General features: G+C 38.0%; 1 protein-coding gene across 10 annotated transcripts in view; it reads left to right on the forward strand.

Annotated features, from left to right (window-relative positions):
- AKAP13 (A-kinase anchoring protein 13) overlaps window positions 1-19233 on the forward strand; it is a 412106-nt gene that overhangs the window by 142412 nt on the left and 250461 nt on the right. For all 10 annotated transcript variants that reach the window (XM_064267087.1, XM_064267095.1, XM_064267090.1 and 7 more), the window contains one exon: window positions 18773-18920. In XM_064267087.1, coding sequence (XP_064123157.1) covers window positions 18773-18920 — 148 coding nt within the window. The remainder of the gene's footprint in view (window positions 1-18772; window positions 18921-19233) is intronic.

Raw genomic sequence — 19233 nt, forward strand, 5'->3', positions numbered from 1 at the left:
CCTGGCCAGCTGACTGGAAGAGCTCCATATTTATGCCTATTCCCAAGAAAGGTGATCCAACCGATTGTGGAAATTATAGAACAATATCATTAATATCACACACAAGCAAAATTTTGCTGAAGATCATTCAAAAACGGCTGTAGCAGTATATCGACAGGGAACTGCCAGAAATTCAGGCCGGTTTCAGAAAAGGACGTAGAACCAGGGATATCATTGCTGATGTCAGATGGACCCTGGCTGAAAGCAGAGAATACCAGAAGGATGTTTACTTGTGTTTTATTGACTATGCAAAGGCATTCAACTGTGTGGATCATAACAAACTATGGATAACACTGAGAAGAATGGGAATTCCAGAACACTAAATTGTGCTTATGAGGAACCTTTACATAGATCAAGAGGCAGTTGTTCGGAGAGAACAAGGGGATACTGATTGGTTTAAAGTCAGGAAAGGTGTGCATCAGGTTGTATTCTTTCACCATACCTGTTTAACCTGTATGCGGAACAAATAATCCGAGAAGCTGGAGTATATGAAGAAGAACGGGGCGTCAGGATTGGGGGAAGACTCATTAACAACCTGCATTATGCAGATGATACAACCTAGCTTGCTGAAAGTGAAGAGGACCTGAAGTACTTACTAATGAAGATCAAAGACCACAGCTTTCAGTATGGATTGCGCCTCAACATAAGGAAAACAAAAATCCTCACTACTGGGCCATTGAGCAACACCATGATAAACGGAGAAAAGATTGAAGTTGTCAAGGATTTCATTTTACTTGGATCCACAATCAACAGCCATGGAAGCAGCAGTCAAGAAATCAAAAGACGCATTGCACTGGGCAAATCTGCTGCAAAGGACCTCTTCAAAGTGTTGAAGAGCAAAGATGTCACCCTGAAGACTAAGGTGCACCTGACCCAAGCCATGGTATTTCAATCACATCGTATGCATGTGAAAGCTGGACAGTGAATAAGGAAGACCGAAGAATAGTTGACGCTTTTCAATTGTGGTGTTGGCAAAGAATATTGAATATACCATGGACTGCCAAAAGAACGAACAACTCTGTCTTGGAAGAAGTGCGGCCAGAATGCTCCTTAGAGGCAAGGGTGGCGAGATTGCGTCTTACATACTTTGGACGTGTTGTCAGGAGGGATGAGTCCCTGGAGAAGGACATCATGCCTGGCAGAGTATAGGGTCAGCGGAAAAGAGGAAGATCCTCAACGAGGTGGATTGGCACAGTGGCTGCAACAGTGAGCTCAAGCATAACAAAGATTGTAAGCATGGTGCGGGACCGGCCATTGTTTTGTTCTGTTGTGCATAGGGTCTCCATGAGTCGGAATCGACTCGACGGCACCTAACAACAACAACAACGTTATATGACATTTCATAAGCTGCATTACATCCAGTTTGAAAAAACTCTCAAATCTGACAGCTGTTTCCTGATTGATTTTTGGATTCATTTTGTATCATTTGTCCCATTCTCCCACATGGTGCTCATATTCTCTGTCCACTAGTTGCAACCATCACCTCAAACGGAATTGGAAATCAGGCGAGAGGAAATTCTTTTTCCTCTGGCTCCTTCCAATGACCTATTTATGAGATAAACCTTTCAGAAGCCTCCCTCCCTTGACTTGCTCGGAGTAGCATCAAGTGCCTCCTCTAATTCCTGTAGTACCTGATCCTTACTTTTCCTTAATACACTTTTTTATATAGCTGTAATTATTGTTTTCAGTGTCTTTCTTCCTTAAAAGACTATGACACCCAGAAGGGCAAAACAGTCTTGTCTTTGTATCCTAAAAAAAAAAAAAAAAAACCATAGTACTTAACCAAATGCTCGCCCAGTGTTTATTTAACTGATACCAAACCAAACCAGACGTGTCTCCACTGAGTGACCCGAAAAGACAAAGTAGAACTGCCCCATAGGGTTTCTAAGGCTGTAATCTTCACAGAAGCAAATTGCCATATCTTTCTTCTATGGAGTGGCTGGTAGGTTCGAACTGCCAACCTTTTGGTTGGCAGTCGAGTGCTTTAACTACTGTGCCACCATTATTTAACTGAAGGAAGTAATAAACAAGGACAAAGTTAATACTTTGCTTATTTGTAGCATTTTAAGTTTTAGGATAAGTGAAATGGGATGGTTCAACATTAGTAAAACAATGTAATGCATCATATAAATAAAACAAAAGACAGGAGCTACGTGATCTTATCAGTTGATGCAGAAAAGGCATGACAAACCTCAACACCCATTCATGATAAAAACTGTCAGTGAAATAGGATTAGAAGGAAAATTCCTCAACATAATAAAGGGCATTTATACAAAACCACCAGCCAACATCATCCTAAATGGAGAGAGTCTGAAGGCATTCCCTTTGTGATCCGGAACCAGACAAGGATACCCTTTATCACGACTCTTATTCAACATTGTGCTGAGGTCCTAGCTAGAGCAGTTAGGCTAGATAAAGAAAATAAAGGGCATCCGGATTGGCAAGGAAGAAGTAAAAATATTTCTGTTTGCAGATGACATGATCTTATACACAGAAACACTAGAGAATCCTCAAGAAAACTACTGAAACTAAGAGTTCAGCAGAGTATCAAGATACAAGATAAACATACAAAAATCAGTTGGATTCCTTTACACCAACAAAAATAACATCGAGGAGGAAATCACCAAATCAACAACCATTTACAGTGGCCTCCAAGAAGATAAAATACTAAGGAATAAATCTTACTAGAGACATAAAAGACCTATACAAAGAAAACTACAAGACACTACTGCAAGAAACCCAGAGAGACCTACATAAGTGGAAAAACATACCTTGCTTATGGATAGGGAGACTTAACATGGTAAAAATGTCTGTTCTACCAAAAGCGATCTACAGATACAATGCTATTCCAATCCAAATTCCAAGGACATTTTTTTAATGAGATGGAGAAACAAATCACCAACTTTGTATGGAAGGGCAAGAGGCCCTGGATAAGTAAAGCATTCCTGAAAAAGAACAAAGTGGGAGGCCTCACACTACCTGATTTTAGAGCCTATTACACTGCCACACTAGTCAAAACAGCCTTGTACTGGTACAACAATAGATACATAAACTAATGGAACACAATTGAGAATCCAGACATAAATCCATGCACATATGAGCAGCTGATATTTGACAAAGGCCCAAAGTCAGTTAAATGGGGAAAAGACAGTCCTTCTAACAAATGGTGCTGGCATAACTGGGTATCCATCTGCAAAAAAAATGAAACAAGACCTATACCTCACTCCATGCACAAAAACTAACTCAAAATGGATCAAAGACCTAAATATAAAATCTAAAACGATAAAGATCATGGAAGAAAAAAATAGGGACAACATTAGGAGCCCTAATACATGGTATAAACCGTATACAAAACATTATTAAGAATAAAAAAAAAAAAAAAAGAATGCAGAAGAAAAACTAGATAACTGGGAGCTCCTAAAAATCAAACACCTATGCTCATCCAAAGACTTCACCCAAAGAGTAAAAAGATTACCTGCAGATTGGGAAAAAGTTTTTAGCTATGATACATCTGATCAGCATCTGATCTCCGAAGTCTACATGACACTGCAAAACCTCAACTACAAAAAGACAACCAGATTAAAAAATGGGCAAAAGATATCAACAGGCGCTTGACTAAAGACATTCAGGTAGCTAACAGATACGTGAAGAAATCTTCACGATCATTAGCCATTAGAGAAATGCAAATCAAAATTACAATAAGATTCTATATCACTCCAGCAAGGTTGGCATTGATCGAAAAGCCACAAAATAATAAATGTTGGAGAGGTTGTGGAGAGTCTGGAACACTTATACACTGCTGGGGGGAATCTAAAATGGTACAACCACTTTGGAAATCGATTTGGCGCTTCCTTAAAAAACTAGAAATAGAACTACCATACGATCCAGCAGTCCCACTCCTTGGAATATATCCTGGAGAAATAAGAGCCTTTACACAAACAGATATATGCACACCCATGTTTGTGGCAGCACTGTTTACAATAGCAAAAAGGTGGAAGCAACCAAGGTGCCTGTCAACAGATGAATGGATAAATAAGTTATGGTATATTCACACAATGGAATATTATGCATCGATAAAGAACAATGATGAATCCATGAAACATTTCATAACATGGAGGAATCTGGAAGGCATTATGCTGAGTGAAATTAGTCAGTTGCAAAAGGACAAATATTGTATGAGACAACTATTGTAAGAACTTGAAAAAAATTTAAACGTAGAAAAAAAACATTCTTTGATGGTTACGAGGAGGGAGGGAGGGAGAGGGGTTTCCCCTAATTAGATAGTAGAAGAACTATTTTAGATGAAGGGAAAGACAGCACACGATACAGGAGGGGTCAGCACAACTGGACTAAACCAAAAGAAAAGTTCCCTGAGTAAACTGAATGCTTCGAAGGCTACCGTAGCAGGGGTGAGGATTTGGGTACCATGGTTTTGGAGGACATCTAAGTCAACTGGGATAACAAAATCTATTAAAACATTCTGCATCGCACTTTGGAGAGTGGCTTCTGGGATCTTAAATGCTAGCAAGCAGCCATCTAAGATGCATCAATTGGTCTCAGCCTACATGGAGCAAAGGAGGATGAAGAACATCAAAGACACAAGGTAATTATGAGCTCAAGTAATAGAAAGGGCCACGTATACCAAAGACTACATCAGCCTGAGACCAGAAGAAGTAGATGGTGCCTGGCTACAACTGATGACTTCCCTGACAGGGAACACAACAGAGAATCCCTGAGAGAGCAGGAGAGCAGTGGGATGCAGATCTCAAATTCTTGTAAAAAGAGCAAACTTAATGGCCTGACTGAGACTAGAAGGACCCTGGAGGTCATGGTCCCCAGACCTTCTGTTAGCCCAAGACAGGAACCATCCCCAAAGCCAACTCTTCAGACAGGGATTGGACTATGGGGTAGAAAATGATACTGGTGAAGAGTGAGCTTCTTGGATCAAGTAGACACATGAGACTATGTGTGCAGCTCCTGTCTGGAGGGGAGATGAGAGGGGAGAGGGGGTCAGAAGCTGGCCAAATGCACGCAAAAATACAGGATGGAGAGAAGGTGTGTGCTGTCTCATTGGGGTAGAGCAACTAGGAATATACAGCTAGAGGTATATAGATTTTTATATGAGGGACTGACTTGATTTGTAAACTTTCACTTAAAGCACAATAAAAATTAAAAAAAAAAAAAATGAAATGTTTTTGGTTGAAGCCAACAAATACTGATGGGGCACTTGCAGTAGTCAGGCCCTCTGAAGAGATGTTGAGTGTACAGAGATGAATCAGATATAATCTCTTTCCAAACCTCATTTTACTCAATTATTTTTGTGGGTTAGATGGTTGATTGCACATTACTGTCTTTCATATGATGTAGTGGTGTTGTCGTTGGGTGCTGTTGAGTCGATTCTGACTCACAGCAACCCCATGTGACAGAGTAGAACTGCCCCACAGGGTTTTCTAGGCTGTAATCTTTAAGGAAGCAGATCACCAGGTCTTTGTCCTGCATATACTCTGGGTGGGCTAGAACCACCAATCTTTTGGTTAGCACAGAGCACTTAACCATTGGACCACCAGCTTCACTTTGAAATTAATTCTTTTGGTACTATAATAATTGTCACCTCATGGGAAGAATTCTTCATAATAGTGCTTAGTATTTACTTAGTATTGCTTAACCCCTTCGTTTCAGTTTCCTCACATGAACTATGGGATATAAATCTTGTAATTTTGATTTGAGAAGGCTTGTGAAACTCCTTAAAGTTTCTTGAATGAAAGATAGTTATTAGTATAATTTCATAATTCTGGGGCCCTGTAAGTATGTTTTTTTACCAGATATAGGCCTACAGGATATAAAAATTAGCCTCAGGAATGTAACCTAATCTTACATTTTTTAACTTGGATACTTGGTCATCTTGGAAATTGTTTGAGCAAATGTTTCTTAGAAACATTTATTTTGAAATAATTTCAAATTTACAGAAAAGTTTTAAGGATAGTACAAAGAAATCCCATATGCACTCGCTCGTCACTACTTATTGACTTGGTTAGGTTCCAGAGACCAGATTGTTATGGGAAAATAGGTATTATATGAAAATGGAGGATGACTGCATCAGTTCACAAAATGGAGACTGACCACATCATTACATAGCTGCCATATTACTTCATTACATAACCACTATATTACATCATTACATAACTGCCACACGTAACCGCCAAACCACTGAGAATCATGACCCAGCCAAATTGACATATAACCTTAACCGTCACAGCCAATATTGCTTTAGCCTCATTCGTTAACTGCCAGATGCATGTCGTTAATATGCAAAGTAGTTGAATAGTAGATTTTTTACTATTGTTGTAAATGCAAAATGTGAAATCATGAAGTAATTGATAAGTGAGGAGAACCTGTTGAAATGAAAACCCCTTTGCTGTCAAGTCAATTCCCACTCCTATCAACCCTGTAGGACTGCCCCATTGAGTTTCTGAGGATTGCCTGGTGGATTTGAACTGCCAACCTTTTGGTTAGTAGCCCTAGCACTTAACTACTATGCCACCAGGGTTTCCACATGAAGAGTAGGTATACCTTAAACCCAGGTTTACCAGCTGTTAACATTTTGCCACGTTTGGTTAATCATTTTTTTCCCCCTGAATCCTTTGAGTAAACTGCAGCGGTCATGCTCCCTTACCCGACTGTGTATTTCTAAAGAACAAGGATATTCTGTTAGGTAATTATGGCACAGTTACCAAAAACAAGTATTTTAATATTGATACAATGTTAATTCTGTAGACCCCATCTGGATTTTGCCAGTTTCCCCAAATAATGTTCTCAATAGCAGTTTGTTTTTTATTGTTTAGGATCTGATCCGGGATCATGTATTTCATTTAATTTTCAGGTTTTTTTAATTTCCTTTAGTCTGGAATGGAAACCTTGGTGGTATAGTGATTAAGTACTACGGCTGCTACCCAAGAGGTCAGCAGTTTGAATCCGCCAGGCACTCCTTGGAAACTCTATGGGGCAGCTCTGCTCAGTCCTATAGGGTCACTATGAGTTGGAATTGACTCGACGACACTGGGGTTTTTTTTTTTTTTTTTTTGGTTTTAGCCTGGAATAATGCCTCTATCTTTCTTTGTCTTTAGTGAGTGATGGTTTTGAAGCGTATCAGTTGCCATCAAGCTGATTCTGACTCTTGGTGACTCCATGTGCTCCATAGGATTTTCTGTCACTGATCTTTTAGAAGTAGATTGGCAGGCCTTTCTTCTGAGGTGCATCTGAGTGGACTTAAACTTCTAATCTTTCAGTGAGCAGTGAACTACGTTAACTGTACCATGCAGGGACTCCAGACTTCTTCTTCTTTTTTTTTTTTTTAAAGCGCTTCAGTTTGAGCTTGTCTGTTGTTTCCTCATGATTAGATTGAGGTTACGCGGTTTTGTTAGGAACACTCCCCAGGTCATCCTGTGTCCTAAGTGCATCATATCAGGAGCCCTGTGATGTTAGTTTATCTTATTATGTGTTGGTGTGATGTTAACTGTTTTGATCACTTGACCCAGGTGGTGTCCGCCAAGTTTCTTCACAATAAAGTTACTATTTTTCCCTTTGAGGTTTATAAGTGAGCAGATTATTTTCAAAATAACTTCAAAAAAAAAGTAACCTATCTTTACTGTAAAAAAAAAATCAGAAAAGCATGAAAAATATAAATATTGCTCTCAACTATGATCTAGGGATAACTAGTTAAAGTTTAGGTGTTTCCTTTTCTTTCTTTTCACATGTATATATCTGGCACCTGCTACTTATTGTGGTAGACAAAAGGGATATCTCAGCAAATAAAACAGTCTTGCTCTCATGGAGTACTTTTATTCTGATAAATACTAATAGGTACTCTTTACTGAGTGTGTGTTATGTGTCACGCACTGCTGTAGATGCTTTATTTTTATCAATTGTTTAATTGTTACAACAATCCTACCCAAAAAACCCAATGCCGTTGAGTCAATTGTGACTCATAGCGATCCTAGGAGGTAGGTATTGTTATTCTCATAGCACAGAGAACTTAAATAACATGCCTCAGGTTAAACAGCTAGAGATATAGCATACTGAGATTCCAACCTAGGCTGGCTGGTATACCACTGGGGTATACTGAGAGAGTTAAAAGCAAAGCTTTAAAGCTAGAAAATGAACTGACTGAAAGGGGTATAACACTGACCTCATGTGAGCAGAACTATGGCGGTATTGTTATCCATGACCGGAGATGCTTCCTACTTACGTAGGATTTTCTCTTACGGCAAGACCTCCAGTTTTACTTCTCAGAAGTGGTCACCTCTTTTGATTGGGCCTGCCATGGCCTACCCTTTGCTTCCTTGTGGGGGTTCTCCCCCTTTCTCTCCTCACTTCCTTCCGCTGACCTATTCTCAGTGGTGTATTGGTTAAAAACAAACTAATCAACTCTGATTTGTAATATTTGCGACATTAACTGGTGTAAATACTTCCACAGTGGTTGATTTCAAGCTACCAGTGTAACATCATTGAATGAAGAGTTGGCAGAAAATGCAAGCTGGGAAGAGATATGTAATATAGCACACCATTATGTAGAATTTCTACCATACGGGTAAAATAGATATAAATATCCTGGAGAGAACAGATAATAGTAAAATGTAGTAAGGATAATTAAAAAGTATGAGTTTTGAGTATTCCTTACGTTTGTTTTTGTAACTTATTTAATTTTAAGCTTAGGTCTTTTAATTTTTAATAATGGCCGTGTTTAACAGCTAGTTCACAGAATTCCTGAAATACTAACATTTGGCTCCCAAGATCCTGTGCCACCCACCTCTAGTATACTACTGCAATTACTTTGCTGCTGACTGGGCCCACCCTCAGAATCTTTGTGGCTGACACTGCCTTGCTTTCTAAGACATCAGTGCTATCTCTTCTTTTACCATTTCTCCCATAAAACTTATTAACTATCTCATTCTTCTAAATCTCTACCCACCATTTTCCCTGTTACAAGGCCCTGTACCCATCCCCACACTGTAATCCACCTTTCCCCATACCTCAAATTCCTCTCTGATCCCTATTCCATTTCTTCCTTAATCAAGTTACTTTCTGTAAAGGAAGATTATCATTAGTATCCTGGGGTCTGGAGAGTCTCTCAACAGATGTTGGGTCTCATGTGGAGAGGCAATCTTTATCTAGAAAAGGAAGATATAGTCTTAGAATTCCAGGTTAAAAATTAAAGTGAAAAAAAAATTTTAACTTATTAGTGAGTGTTAAAGGTGATTACAACACTACTATTTCTAGTACATAAACGAGCTAAAGATGGGGAGAACTGAGACCATAGCTACCAGTCAAAACTCTGTTTTTATTGGCAAGTGAGTAATTATCAGTGGCATTTTAGACCACAGCCCATTTATATTTTGGGAATCACCAAGATGGAGCCTAGTATAGATGGTCTTTTCCATTGGTTCTTGGGTCATCTGTCAGCAAAACTAATTAGGACCTAGTTCAAGGATATAGTTCTCATTAATGAAAAAATATGAAATATGTCTTTGTAAGGCTAGCCTTCTGTTTTCTTGAGTTCAGATCGTTGGAAAGCTGGAGACCTAGATGAATTCTTTTCTAGGGTCAGGTCCAACTAAAATTATTTATGGAGACTGTCCTGAAAGTTGCCCTTGTTAATAATTTCTCCGTTGTAGTTAGAAACATGATATAGACTTGTTAACTGGGCATCCAGTTTGGTTTATCTATTTATTCTATGGGGCTGACCCTTCCCTTGAGCTGCAATATCATTTACCAGGGAATCTTTTAAGGGAGGCTATGATTAAAACAACTACTTACTACAGAATTTTTATTTAGGCGTGTTTTTCATTTTCATCACCACTCTACTTGCTTTATCTTTCAAGGCCATGTCAAGTAATACTAGGTGCCTGGTACTACTGCAGTAAAATAGAAGTCACGTGGCTGAAATGCAGAGCAAGAATGTTTGTTTTGCTCTCGGTGACTTTATCAGAGTGCAGAGAAAGAAAAGTACTGTCAGGAAAAACAGGTACTTTAATTCCAGGTGCTTTTGGAATCTAAATTTCAAGTAGCTTTGAAGTGAATGAGGCCTCTATGTTTCCTTTTATTTAGTATTTTGGGCATAAAGTGGTGTGACTTACGTTTAAAAAAACAAAACTGTTAAACAAAGCAGTGAAAGCCATTTAAAACTTAATTTTGTCCTGGGAATGAAAAAAGAGACTGATACTAAAAGGTTTGTTAACAGAATTTTGAACTGTTTATTAGCCATTTCCTCCTTGATGTTTCTTCTGTCACTTCAGACTCTAGCATGTTCAAAACTTAACTTTTCTTACCTGTCACTGTCTCCCAACAAAACAAAATAGTAACTGCATTTTCTTAGCTTCCTTGTCTTTTATAGACATTGCTGTCCACTCAGGTGTCCTAACCAGAAGCTTGATAATAACCTCAGGTCCTTTTTCACCTCACTCTTTAACTGCCAGTTCCACGAAGGCCAACTCTGTATTTCTTCCCATAGCACCAGTGCCTCCTGGATAGAATGTGTTTAATGTTTTCTGAAGGAGTGAGTAATAAAAGAGGAGGGCTGGAGATGAGTTTCCTTGTGCTGATACCTGTAATTGTCCGTCACCAGGTACTTCTTGAACCTGCTAGGCTCTGCTTTGGCTGACTTTGGAAGGAAAATAACGCAGGGCCCATGTTCTCTCATGTTTGCTCCTGTGAATCCTCAAACAGCTGCATCTCTAGAATCTATTGGTTTACTTCAAGGAATTGTTTTGATTTCTCTCTCCCTCTGTCTCTCCCCCTAAATGTATTTTAGCCAACTTTATGGACTGGCTACCAATAAATGTTGTAATTCATATGTGACCCCTTGCCATCCAGTTGATTCCAACTCCTGGAGACCCTGTAGGGCAGAGTAAAACTCAATGTTTCTTCTGTCACTTCAGACTCTTAACTCCATAGGGTTTCCAAAGCTGTACTGTGCAGTGGTTAAGGCGCTTGGCTGCTAATGGAAAGGTCATTGGTTCAAAACCACCAGTGGCTCCGCGGGAGAAAGATGTGGTAGTCTCCTTCCATACAGATTTACAGCTTTGGAAACCCTATGTGATCGCTATGAGTCATTATTGACTCCATGGCAGTGGGGTTTGGTTTTTTGGTTTTTTAATCATTATGGAGGCACACTGCCACATCTTTCTCCCTTAGAGCTGCTGGTAGGTTCGAACTGCTGACCTTTCCATTAGCAGTTGAGGGCTTAACCACTGCTCCACCAGGGCTCCTTTTCATGTGTGAAAACAGCTCAGTTTGCTTGAGATGTTTTCTTTAATTCTTACCTTGGCCAGATGAATTTAAGTCACTGGTGTTACCTTGTGTGTTAGTATGGGTGCTGGTGATTTTGAATTAGCCATGACTTTTTAGCTGAGGGGTGGTGTGTGTGGGTGTGCTCATTGTTAGTTTTTTTGGTTTGTTTGCTTTGTTTTTTTAATTGAAAAGGTGATACAACAAAGCTGTTAGAATTCTTTTTTGGAGGAGCTCTATAAATTGTTAAACATTGTAATGGTTTCTATTTTGGCATTTACTGTTTTTTTCTTGGCCTTTTCATTTAACATTTTCCTATAAATAAATTTGTGTGTTTCAACAAGTTTTTCATAATTATTTATAGTGTTTGCACAGTATTTTTGTACCATGATGAACTGAGTCGTTTCCTGGTTGTTAAAAGTTGAGGAAACATTTTCAGAAGGATAAGAGATGTTTGCGGAATGATCGGTACTAGGTTCAGATCTCAGCCTTACCATTTACTTTCTTGTATGCCTCTGGTCATGTTACATATACTCTGTCCATCTCCATTTCTATTGGATTCACTTGTAGGTTGGATTAAATGAGATGACTTAGGTATCACTGGGATAGGTGTTCAGTAAATGTTAGCCTTTTTCTACCATACTTCCTTGAGTATTTGAAAAGGAGAAAATAACTGATAAGAAAAACAGCAAAGTATTGGTCAGCAATTCACTGAAAAAGAAATACAAATGACTAATATAAAAATTGCTCAGTCTTACTAGTAGCTGGTGAAATGCAAACCAAAATAATAATAAAGTATCATTTGTACACATTAACTATGAAAAAATAAAGAATAATAATATCTAGAGATGGTTTCTAGTAGCTAGTGAAATGCAAACCAAAATAATAAAATACCATTTGTACACATTAACTATGAAAAAATAAAGAATAATAACATCCAGAGATGGTTTAAGATGTGGAGAAAAGAGCATTTACATATGTAATATTGGGTATGTAAATTATCCTAACCTTGTTAGAGGACAACTTAAAAATACTATAAAAACTATAATTTAACTTACTCTTTAACTTAGCGATTTTAAAGCTATCTATCTTATAGAAATACTTGCACGTGTGTACAAAAGTACATGTTCAAGGATGTTACTTAAAACATTATTTTGTATTAGTAGAAAATGACAAACCACAGAAAGATCTATTGGTAAGAGAACAGTTACATAAATTATGTATATTTACTAAGTAGAATTGTGGAAGGCCAACAAAAAGAATGAGATAGGCCTATACATATAGAGAGAGTCATGTAAAGATCATTAAGATTATGTTGTAAATTGAGGATAGCAAAGCACACAATAATATGTGTAGTTCACATTTATTTTTAAAGGTTTAAATTTGGTATTTCTGTAGCAGATATGTAAATTTGTAGAAAAATGACTTTCAGAGTGAATATCAAACTGTAAATAGGGTTGAATATCTTTGGGAAGAAAAGTGAGATTGGCTGAGGAATATGAAATGAGATTTTGGATTTTTCTGTATAAATTTATTATTCCTTTTGAAACGAAAAAAAGAAAAATGTCACCAATAGTGCACAGTACCATTTTCAGCATCCACTTTGCTGGTATTCAGTATTACAAAATATTTTAAAAAGAGTTTTTGGGAGTTCTGAAACTGCGTATTAATTTTTTTTTCTCTCAATTATAGAACAATGAGCATATAAACTATATGTATATTAAGCGTTGGAGTTTAAATACCCTTTCTCCCCAGGCCTGTTTTTATGAGACTGTCCAAAGACTAGAATAAAATCTGAAGGACAGTGACTGAGAAGATACCTATTTTACCAGTTTTACCTTAGCTGATATTTCATTTTGGATTGCATAACCCTGTGAAACAGTTATATATGTTTAAATCCCAAGAACTGGTCTCAAGTCATAAAACAAGAGAAAATTATTATTAAAATGGCCAAAATACACTCACATCTGTTTTCTTTTGACCGTTATTTTATGGTTTCTTGGCTCTAAAGCAGGGCTTTAGACCTGTGGGTGGGCCACTTGTTTTTGTAGATAAAGTTTTATTGGAACACAATTAAACTCATTTGTTTATGTATTGTCTTGTGTTATACCAGCAGAGTTGAGTAGTTGTGACAGAAGTCAGCTACTAATGAAGGGGTCAGCAAACTTTCTGTAAAGGTCCACAGAGTCAGTATTTTAGCTTTCTGGGCCATGCAGTCTCCGTAGCAACCATTCAGCCCCACCATGTCCTATGGTAGTGTGAAAGCCGTAGACAGCATGTAAATGAATTTTATTGGCAGTGTTCCAACAAAAACTTTACTGATGGATATTGAAATTCGCATGTTATATGATTTTCATGTATGGAATATTCTTTTTTTTTTTTTTTCTTATCCAACCATTAGAAAATGTGTTATTAACCTTTCTCAGCTCATGAGCTATGCAGAAACAAATGACAGGCTGAATTTGGCCACTAGGCTGTAGTTTGCCAGCCTGTGCTCTAAAGAATAAACCTTAGTAGGTACAAAAATTCTCAATAAAGTACTAGCAATCCAAATCTGACAGCATATTAAAAGGATTATATACCATGACCAAGTGGGATTTACCCCAGGAATACAGGGTGGTTCAACATAAGAAAAATCGTTGTAATGTACCACATTAACAGAATGATAGAAAAGACCTACTTGATCATCTTGATTGCAGAAAAGGCATTTAACAAGATCCAACATCCTTTAATGGTAAAAACACCAGCAAACTAAGAATAGAAAGGAAATTGTTCAACATGATAAAGGGCCTTTGTGAAGGAAAAAAACCTGTAAGATCAGGAACAAGACAAGGATGCCCACTGTCTCAGTTATCTAATGCTGCTGTAACAAATACCACAAGTGAATGGCTTTAACAAAGAGAAATTTATTCTTTCAGATCAGAGCCTAGGAAGCTAGAAACCAAAACAAACAAACAAAAAAGCCAAACCCACTGCCGTCTAGTCGATTCCGACTCATAGCGACCCTATAGAACAGAGTAGAACTGCCCCATAGAGTTTCCAAGGAGCGCCTGGCAGATTCGAACTGCCGACCTTTTGGTTAGCAGCTGTAGCACTTAACCACTACGCTGCCAGGGTTTCCAGGAAGCTAGAAGTCTGAATTGCAGAATGCCAGCTCCAGGGGAAGGCTTTCTCTCTCTCTCTGTTGGCTCTGGGGAAGGGTCCTTGTCATCAATCTTTCCTTGCTGTAGGACCTTCTCAGGGCAGGGACCCTGGGTTCAAAGGACGTATGCTCCTGGCTCTACTTTCTTGGTCATATGATGTCTCCTGTCTCTCCGCTGCTTCTCTGTTTTATATCTCAAAAGAGATTGGCTTAAGACAAAACCTAATCTTGTAGATTGAATCCTGCCCATTAACATAACCACCAATAATTCCATCTCATTAACACCATAGAGATAGGATTTACAACACATAGGAAAATCACTTTAGATGACAAGATGGTAGACGGACAATCACACAATACTGGGAATCATGGCCTAGCCAAGTTGACAGATGTTTTGGCCGGGGGGTGGGGTGGGGACACAGTTCAATGTATGACACCTGCTTTCACCACTGCTATTCAGTATTATACTAGAAGTTCTAGCCAGAGCATTTAGGCAAGGAAAAGAAATCAAAGGCATCCAAATTGCAAAGGAAGAAGTAAAATTATCTTTATTCACAGAAGACATGATCTTATATGTAGAAAATCTGAAAGACTCCACAAGAAAGCTCCCAGTGCTGATAAATGAATTCAGCAAAAGTGGTAAGGTACAAGATCAAGATGAAAAAAAAATAAGTAGTGTTTCTATACACCAACAAAAAACAATCTGAAAAGGAAATCAAGAAAACAATCCCATTTACAATAGCATCTGAAAGAATGACATGTGTAGAAATAAATTTAACCAGGGAGTTGAAAGATTTGTACACTGAAAACTATAAGCACTGCTGAAAGAACTTAAAGACCAGAATAAATGGAAAGACCCCTGTGTTCATGAATGGGAAGACATAAAATTGTTAAGATGTCAGCACTACCCAAAGTAATCTATAGATTCAACACAGTCCCTATTAGAATCCCAATAGCCTTTTTTTTCAGACATGGAAAAGCCAATCCTCAAATTCATATGGAATGGCACGGGGCCATGAATAGCAAAACAATCTTGAAAAAGAGGAACAAAGTAGGAAAATTTATACTTCCTTTCTTTCAAGATGTACTGTCAAGCTACAGTAACCAAAACTGTGGCACTGGTATAAGGATAGACATACAGACCAATGGCATAGAATAGAGAGTTCAGAAATAAACTCATACATCTATAGTTAATTGATTTTTGACATGAGTGCCAAGTCCTTCATTCAGTGGGGGAAAGAATACTGTCTTGAACAAATGGAGCTGGGATGATTAGATCTCTACATACAAAAACTGAAGGTGGATCCATACGTCACACTATATATGAAAATTAAGAACTAATACCATAAAACTCGTAGAAGAAAACATAGGAGTAAATCTTCAGGGCCTTGTTTTTGGCAATGTATTCTTATATATGACACCAAAAGCATGAGCAACAAAAGACAAAATAGATAAGTTGGACTGGTACAGCAAAGGACTTTATTAACAAAGTGAAGAGACAACCTACAGAATGGGAGAAGATACTTGGGAACTATGTATCTGATAAATGTTAATACCCAGAATATAAAGAACTCCTACAACTCAACAACAAAAAGGCTACCCAATTTAAAAATGGACAAAGGATATTTCTCCCACGAAGAAATATAAAAATGGCCAATAAGCACATCCAGTTTCATTAGTCATTAAACCAGAAACCAAACTTGTTGCTTTTGAGTCGATTCTGACCCATAATGACCCTGCCCCATAAGGTTCCCAAGGAGTGGTTGGTGGATTTGAATTGCCAACCTTTTGGTTAGCAGCCAAGCTCTTAACCGCTGAGCCACCATGTCTCCTGTTAGTCATTAAACCAAACCCACTGCCGTGGAGTCGATACCGACTCATAGCGACCCTATAGGACAGAGTAGAACTGCCCGATAGAGTTTCCAAGGAGCGCCTGGTGGATTCGAACTGCTGACCTCTTGGTTAGCAGCCATAGCACTTAACCACTACGCCACCAGGGTTTCCCGTTAGTCATTAGGGAAGTACGAATCCAAACTACAATGAGATACCACTTCACGCCCACTAGGATGGCTATTATCAGAAACACAGTGTTGGTGAGGATGTGGAGAAATTGGAACCCGCGTGCATTGTTGATGGGAGTGTAGAATGGTACAGCCTGAGTGATAGTTCCTGAAAAAGTTAAACGTGGAGTTACCATATGACCCAGCATATGGCATATACACAAAAGACTTGAAAGCAGGCATGCAAATAGATACTGTACATCAGTGTTCATTGCAGCATTAGTCACAATAGCTAAGAGGTGGAAACAGCCCAATTGCCCACCAGCAGATGAATGGATAAACAAAATGTGGTATATGCATACAACAGAATATTACTCAGCATAAAGAGAAATGAAGTTCTGATAGTTGCTACCATAGTGAAAACAGTATACTGAGTGAAATAATCTGACACAAAGGTTAAATATTGTATGATCCCACTTATATGAAATATCTAGAATAGGGTAATGCATAGAGACAAAAGTTTATTACTGCTTACTGGGGAAGAGGAAAGCGGGAAGTTATTGCTTAAAGGGTACTGAGTTTCTGTTTGGGGTGATGAAAAACTTTGGGAAATGGATAGTAGTCATGGTGAATGTAATTAATGTCACTGAATTGTACACTTAAAGATGTTAAAATGGTGAATTTTTTGTTATATATATTTTACCACAGTGTAATTAAAAAATATTTTCTAGAAATGAACTATATATCTAAGACTAGTTACATAATTCTGAGTGGTTACTCAAGTCAGTCATATAATTCTGCTTACTGATACTCCTTGTGTTAGGATGCCTTGGAACTCCCTGATTTCAGCATTTGTGTTAATAATTCGCTTTGCAATCAAGTAATTTACAGTTTATTCGGGATTATAGTTTATTTGGACTTCTTATATGTTGCATGCAACAGATTTGAGTACCTACCATGTACTAAATACCACACAAAATAGAAACTCAGGTCTTTGGGAAATAATTTGACTCTGTTTCCAGAATTGATCAACTGGAGCATTTCTGCTGTTAGACTTAATCTTAGGTTTGAGTTTATAGTCTTTGGTTTTCAGTTTTCAGTAAAATACTACTTTCCGCTAAATAAGTTATGGCCACAGGGTGGCATGGTTCTCCTGTGGGCTTTACTATGGCTAAAAAAGAAAGGAAAAAATGCTGTAAATAATGAGAATTCTCTCCTCTATTTATTGCTAAAATGACTTGGCTTTCTTTAAATTGGCTTTTTTGTTAAATTGCTTTGCATAATTGTCCTGAGTGCCTTAAAATCTTGTTTATGAGTACAACACAAATTACATAATGTTTATGATTGAGAAAATGGTAATTAGGACTGTATTTCACAGAATATATTTTTTATTTAGCCACTTGCTTCAGTAAAAAATCAGTGTACATGACTGCTAGAGGAATATTCGCAACCAGAGGAAAGAGATGTCTTAACTTCTAAATAGTTTCTGAATCATAGGCAGAGTTACTGGCACAATATTTTTGTTTGATTCTAAGGGCTTAATGGGGGTGATGGTATAAGGAAGAGCAGGGATGCCAGGTGGTCAGCGAATTGTTAGAAAAGTGGCCTTCCATTTAAATAGATTAAGGACATTAACATAGACTGAGAGCTGACCATGTTCCATGAGTTTTTATACATTAGCCGTAGGAAGGAAGGTGTTATCTCTATTTATAGTCAAGGAAGCTGACTTGGGATTTAAGTAAAGCCTTTGTAGGTGGGATTTAAACCCAGATTTACTTGGATTCCAAGCTCATGCTCTTTTCACCACACCATTTCCAAGCAGGCCTGTTACAGGCTCTCCTTTATACTCTTGCTGGGGACATGGCGGGAGTTGGCATTGAGAGAATTCTTGCTGCAGCTGGAACACGAGGATTGAGGAACGTTCTGAGTATGAGGATGTAACTATTAAATATACCGCTTCCATCCTCTGCCTTATTTTTGGATTTTCATGGTTTTCTGCCCTTTTTACCCATTCATTATGCAAATAAACAAATTGTTATCTTGTTAGTTTACTTATCTAACCATCTCCGCTACAGTATAAGCTTAAAGAGGACATCTGTCTTATCTTCAGCTTAATTCTGTATTCTCAATGACTAGACCACTGCTTAGCACATAGTAAGTGGCGTGGCGTTTGTATAAGCCTACTAGAATGGGAGCACAGGTTAGGTGATGTGTTTGATTTTACCCTAAATTTAATGTTTTATAAAGATAGACTCCTAAGAGGAGCCTTACTAATGCAAGCTTGCTATATCTTCTTTTCCTTTCCTAGGGCGATTGTGTTGTTACAGTATTGCTTGCTGAAGAGGATAAAGTTGAAGATGATGTAGTTTTTTACTTGGTATTTTCGGGTTCTACCCTCCATCACTGTACAAGCACTCGAAAGATCAGTGCCGATACGTTGGAGACCATTGCTCCTGGTAAGTATTTGAATAGAATCATACTTGCCTTATGAAAAATAAGCATGATCTTATTGTGTTAGAAAATTGTACATAGTTCATGAACACTTCCTTCTATGTTCGTTAGTATAGAGTGGTAGGAAAAATAAATCAGCGTGATCTACTGTTATCAGGTATTTGTTTTAAGCACATAGATACTGACTTTTGTTTATATCTTGCTTGTTCCACAAAAATCAGAGCCTAACTAGAAATAAGTGAGATAAAATGATGACACAAATTGAAAGATAAAAATCAGGATTTACTGTTTTATTGGAGGTCTGGCATTTTTGGGAAA

Source organism: Loxodonta africana, chromosome 13 (assembly GCF_030014295.1).
Source record: "Loxodonta africana isolate mLoxAfr1 chromosome 13, mLoxAfr1.hap2, whole genome shotgun sequence".
In the NCBI taxonomy this organism is placed as follows: domain Eukaryota; kingdom Metazoa; phylum Chordata; class Mammalia; order Proboscidea; family Elephantidae; genus Loxodonta; species Loxodonta africana.